The sequence below is a fragment of the Oryzias melastigma genome, linkage group LG15 (assembly GCF_002922805.2).
Source record: "Oryzias melastigma strain HK-1 linkage group LG15, ASM292280v2, whole genome shotgun sequence".
Classification (NCBI taxonomy): Eukaryota; Metazoa; Chordata; class Actinopteri; order Beloniformes; family Adrianichthyidae; genus Oryzias; species Oryzias melastigma.
The window spans coordinates 30,864,804-30,870,453 of record NC_050526.1 but is presented as its reverse complement, the minus strand read 5'-3'; the positions used below and the strand labels follow the sequence as shown (position 1 = coordinate 30,870,453).

General features: G+C 50.4%; 1 protein-coding gene across 1 annotated transcript in view; it reads left to right on the top strand.

Moving 5' to 3' along the window:
- The first annotated feature begins 6 nt into the window (after positions 1–6).
- The window catches only part of LOC112141007 (solute carrier family 22 member 2), an 8,608-nt gene continuing 2,964 nt past the window's right edge, over positions 7–5,650 (top strand). Inside the window, exons 1-8 of the mRNA XM_036215688.1 lie at positions 7–2,715; positions 3,854–3,901; positions 3,972–4,075; positions 4,146–4,300; positions 4,383–4,551; positions 4,993–5,107; positions 5,262–5,368; positions 5,432–5,648. Of these exons, the coding sequence (XP_036071581.1) occupies positions 2,362–2,715; positions 3,854–3,901; positions 3,972–4,075; positions 4,146–4,300; positions 4,383–4,551; positions 4,993–5,107; positions 5,262–5,368; positions 5,432–5,648 (1,269 nt within the window). The 5' untranslated portion in view covers positions 7–2,361. The remainder of the gene's footprint in view (positions 2,716–3,853; positions 3,902–3,971; positions 4,076–4,145; positions 4,301–4,382; positions 4,552–4,992; positions 5,108–5,261; positions 5,369–5,431; positions 5,649–5,650) is intronic.

Genomic DNA, 5,650 nt, shown 5'->3' with positions numbered 1-5,650 from the left:
CAGCAGGTCGTCCTGCTGCCCCCCCCCAACAAAAACAACGACGTATCGACCAACAAGGACTCTGCCATGGTTTAACCTGCATCAGACGAGAAACATCACAGGCTTTTGAAAGAGGCGGAGCTTCATCGAAGCCCGAAGAAAGTTTTCAGTTTGTTTCATCCAACTATGAGGAAAAGCAATGAAGACAACAAAAGGGGCAAATTTGATCATCGGACAGCTCCCACCCCCACATAGCTGAGATTTAAGAATTTAGCTAACCTACTGTTAGCCACCTGAGCTAACCCAGTGTTAGCCCCAAGATAACTCAAGTTAGCCCCCTGAGCTAACCCAGTGCTAGCCCTCAGAGCTAACTCATGTTAGCCCTCAGAGCTAACCCAGTGTTAGCCCTCAGAGCTAACCCAGTGCTAGCCCTCAGAGCTAACCCAGTGCTAGCCCTCTGAGCTAACTCATGTTAGCCCTCAGAGCTAACCCAGTGCTAGCCCTCAGAGCTAACCCAGTGGTAGCCCTCTGAGCTAACTCATGTTAGCCCTCAGAGCTAACCCAGTGTTCGCCCTCAGAGCTAACCCAGTGCTAGCCCTCAGAGCTAACTCATGTTAGCCCTCAGAGCTAACCCAGTGTTCGCCCTCAGAGCTAACTCATGTTAGCCCTCAGAGCTAACCCAGTGCTAGCCCTCAGAGCTAACTCATGTTAGCCCTTAGAGCTAACCCGGTGTTAGCCCTCAGAGCTAACCCGGTGTTAGCCCTCAGAGCTAACCCGGTGTTAGCCCTCAGAGCTAACTCATGTTAGGCCCAAGATAACTCAAGTTAGCCCCCTGAGCTAACCCAGTGTTAGCCCTCAGAGCTAACTCATGTTAGCCCCCAGAGCTAACCCAGTTTTTACCCTCTGAGCTAACCCAGTGCTAGCCCTCTGAGCTAACTCATGTTAGCCCTCAGAGCTAATCCAGTGTTCGCCCTCAGAGCTAACCCGGTGTTAGCCCTCAGAGCTAACTCATGTTAGGCCCCAGAGCTAACCTGGTGGATCAAGTCTTTTAAGTACAGATAAGGTTCAGTAAAACTCAAAGTCCTCCTCACGTCTGTATAACAGCAGAATATTCAGTTTGTCTCCAAACTTCCAGCCAGACATATTTGAATTTAAGCTAAAGCTCGTCGCCGTTCTCACGTATAAACGTGGACGTGTTTCCTCACACAGATGTTTTGGTTAAAATTATGATCATTTTTTTTATTCTTTGTTTTTTCATATTTTATTTTTGACTTTTTTCATTAAAAACGAAAACAGTCCTGGGGCCCATATCACCCCACTCCCACCTCCGTGCCTGACAGTTGATTATTTATCAATATTTTGTTTTTGTAAATAAGAGCAGAATTTTTGTTGTTTGGTTTGTTCAAATGTGTTTAAACCTTTTAAAGTTCTTCTGCTCCTGCGCCGTCTGTGGATTAAATCATCGAAGGTTCTGAAAGTTCTGGTTTCAGATCCACGTTTATACGTCACCGAAAAGTCTCAAAATGATTTTAAATGAAAAGAAAATCCTCGGAAATAAAGAAACATCTGGAATGTTTTTTCCTTCTAGTTTAGGTCAAAATAAAATCTTTTACTGCTGAACGTTCGAGTCCTGCTGTCTCGATTCTGTCTTGGGGTTCTACTTCAGTCCTAGGGTCCTGTTTTTGGTCCTGGTTCCTTCTCGGGGTCCTGGTTCTGTCCTGGTTCTGTCCCAGGGTCCTGATTTTGTCCTGGTTCCTTCTCGGGGTCCTGGTTCTGGCCTGGTTCCTTCACAGGGTCCTGGTTCCGTCCCGGGGTCCTGACTCTGTCCTGGTTTCGTCCCGGTGTCCTGGTTCTGGCCTGGTTCCTTCACAGGGTCCTGGTTCCGTCCCGGGGTCCTGACCCTGTCCTGGTTCCTTCTCGGGGTCCTGGTTCTGTCCTGGTTCTGTCCCAGGGTCCTGACCCTGTCCTGGTTCCGTCCCAGTGTACTGGTTCTGGCCTGGTTCCGACCCGTTGAGGTGCAGAAGGCTCTTTGGTTTCTGGGCAGCTGTGGCTTCAGTGTGTCCCTTCAGCGGCACTCCTCCACCTTTGGCCGTCTGGTCACATGCACGCTCCCCTCGGGGTCATCTGGGGGTTGGTGAACATGGGGACCCCCCCCCGGGTAACATCTGTGTGTTTCTGTTGTGTCAGCAGTCCTGGGGGCGGAGTCTGCAGCTCTGATGTTGCATAAGTTACTGTATCATTAAACAGTAACGCCGGCCGCCTGAGCGGCTCCAGCGTTCACTTTGGACTTTAGCTCCACGTCGGAGAGCCGTCAGATACGTCCTGAGAGCGCGGCCAGCAGCTGTCCTCTCAGATCTGAACGGACCGGACGCCTCTTCAGTTATGGCGACCTTCGATGACCTCCTGGAGGAGGCCGGCGCCTTCGGCCGCTGCCAGAAGCGGATCTTCGCCCTGCTGTGCCTCCTGTCTCTGTCCTTCGCCGGCGTCTACGTAGGCATCGTCTTCCAGGGCTTCACGCCGGACCACTGGTGCCGGGACGCCGCGCTGGCGGAGCGCAGGGGGGCGTGCGGATGGAGCCTGGCGGACAGCCGCAGGCTGGCGGCGCCGCTGGTCAACGTCTCCGGAGAGCTGCAGCGCAGCAGCTGCGAGCGCTACGCGGTGGACTGGAACGCCATGGCGCCCACCTGCGAGGCGGAGGAGCTGCACCTGAGCGAAGCCCCCCTGACGCCATGCAAGGTCAGACTCACCCCCCAGAGCCCAGGCTGACAGCCTGAAGTCTGAGGAACGATGTCAATAAAGTTTTAGATTCATTATTTGTTAATGTTTGTAAACGTCCTGATAACTACTGAGAGAAACTTTCATTCAGATTCATTTAGATTAAAACAAACTAAAAGTTTTTCTTCATAACTGATTCTAACTTTTGATTTCACACCAACGAGGGAATTCAACCTGAAACACGTAAAAGTAAAGCATCGGGTTCAGAGTGAGTCCTGAAAATGCTACAAAATAAAATGATTGTGAAAAATAATTTTACCTGGAAAAAACCCATAAAAGTACAAATATTAAGTTCAATATTGATAATATTGTTAAATGACCATTCTATTAGCAGGATAATGAACTTCCAGGTGTCCATTATCAGACGTTAATGGACTTTACAGAAACAACCGTCTGACGCCTCATAAAAGTATCGTGATAATTAGTGAGTACTTTATGTCTGTAACAGGATAATTTGATCTCAGAGCTCCTCAAAGAGGAAAAACTTTAGAAACTTTCTTAGAAAAAAATGAGTTTTTATTGATAAACTTCTGAAAAAAGTCAGTATTAACGTCTGCATGGTGATAAATCCTGACCCAAAGTAACAAAGTTTACTCGGAGGAACTGGAAACCAAAGTAATCGAGTACTTCAGGGTCAAAAAGTTCTGTCTGGGTTCTAGAAAAAGTCGCTCTGGCGTTTTCTGAGAAACCATAACTCCAGTCTTCATCTGCAGATGATTAATGAGTCTTCATCATCCGGGACAGAGAGTCCAAGAAGCTGCATGAAGACTGAACTCCTGGTTCTCTGCGTGTCTTCTGAAATACTCACACCTTACTAACCGCCAGAGTGTGATGTACGGACACTGTACCACAGCCTCACCGGTGTGTCTTAAATGTAACTTCCAGTATCCTCACGACACATACAACAATGGTACATTCCATTTTCACAACATCCTTGAGATAGTCGTACGAGCCTCAAGGGACCTGAAAGACACACCTCCCTTTAAGATGCAGGAGCCCCCAGAACCTGAAGGAAACCCCGAGAAGACAGAACTTCTGTACCTAAACAGAAGAGAGATCCTGATCCGGTTCACTGATCCGCTCTCCTCTTGTCTTCCAGGACGGCTGGGAATACGACTATGAAGGCAGGAAGTCGCTGGTCACAGAGGTGGGGGTTCTGGGGGTCCGTCCTCCTGTTGCTGAGCCTTTCTCCTCCTGAAGCTGCTCTCTGTCCACAGTTTGACCTGGTCTGCTCAGACGGCTGGATGCTGGACATGTACCAGTCCACCCTCAACCTGGGCTTCCTGCTGGGAAGCTTTGCTTGTGGTTACTTTGCTGACAGGTGGGTGTGGGGTCAGTGGGACGCCCATCCAGAACCTGAGCGGTCCATGAGAGATGGTCTGTGACTGCAGGTTTGGGAGGAAGATCACCTTCCTGGTGTCCAACGTCATCAACATCGTGTCCGGGTTCCTGATGGCCGTGGTTCCCGACTACACGTCCATCCTGGTCTTCAGGGCCCTCCTGGGCTTCAGCCTGAAAGGAGGCTGGATGGCCTCATATGTGCTGCGTACTGAACCTTTGTCGGTCGGGGTTCTGGGTCGGAGCGGCTCAGACGGCGTCCTGGATGAAGCTTTTGTCTGTTGTGTCAGTCACAGAGATGGTGGGGGTGAAGTACAGACGCACCGTGGGGATCCTGTACCAGATGTTCTTCAGCATCGGGAACCTGATCCTCCCCCTGCTGGCCTACTTCATCACTGACTGGCGCTGGCTGCAGGTCACCATCACCGCGCCCTTCGTCCTGTTCCTGTCCTACTATTGGTGGGTCCAGCTGATGGGGAAGAGACACGCCCCCTCGGATTTTCTGTCTTACTGTCATAAATTTGATCAAAGTAATAAAAAGAATCAATTAAATCATTTGGCAGTTTATTGATAAACATCCTTCATCAGGAATCAGCTGTTTTCAGCGTAAACGAGGTCAGACGGTGGTCCATCCTCGTCCAGATCAGGTTCCTGCTCCCCTCACAGCTTCAGTGGGCGAGGAGGCATCATCTCGTCTCCATCATTGAAACCGCCTCCGACATCTGAAGTCTTGCTGACGAAGTTTAGAGTTTTGGTGTCTGGTTGCCGATGGCGACGCCATGCGTTTACTGGTGTGATAAAACAACAGAAAACTTTTTGCAGATGTCTTTCTGAAGAATCCAGAATGAAATGTCGGGATCTGGGCAGGATCCGTCCTGAGGGTTGCATGTTTCTCTGCAGGTTGATCCCAGAATCTCCACGGTGGCTCCTCTCTAAAAACCGTCTCTCAGAGGCTCTCCAGATTACTGACGCCATGGCCAAAGAGAACCGGAAGAGGATCTCCACAAAGCTTCAGGTGAGCCCTTTTGGTTTGGCTCAAAGTGACTCTGGTCTGTGACGGACAGGTGAGGGCGGGTCTTGGTTTGGTCTTCTGCAGGTGGATGGATGTTTGCAGTGTCTTCAGATGTTTTTTCAGACCGTTTCACCTTTTCCTCATTTCTTCATCTCAGACTTTGACTGATGATGAAGCTGAAGCTTCGTCCTCCTCTGCCTCTCTGCTGGACCTGGTCAGAACTCCCAACATGAGGAAGCACACCTTCATCCTCATGTTTAACTGGTGAGGATCCTCCAGATCCGCCTCTCTCCCCGCAGGAGGATCTGAGAGTCTGTTCGTCTGCAGGTTCACCAGCGCCGTGGTCTATCAAGGCCTCATCATGCGGGTGGGGATCGCCGGAGGAAACGTCTACATGGACTTCTTCATCTCCGGTCTGGTGGAGTTCCCCGCCGCCTTCCTCATCATCTTCACCATCGAGCGGGTCGGCCGCCGCCTCCCGTTCGCCTCCTCCAACATCGTGGCTGGAGTCTCCTGCATCATCACCGCCTTCATCCCTGACAGTGA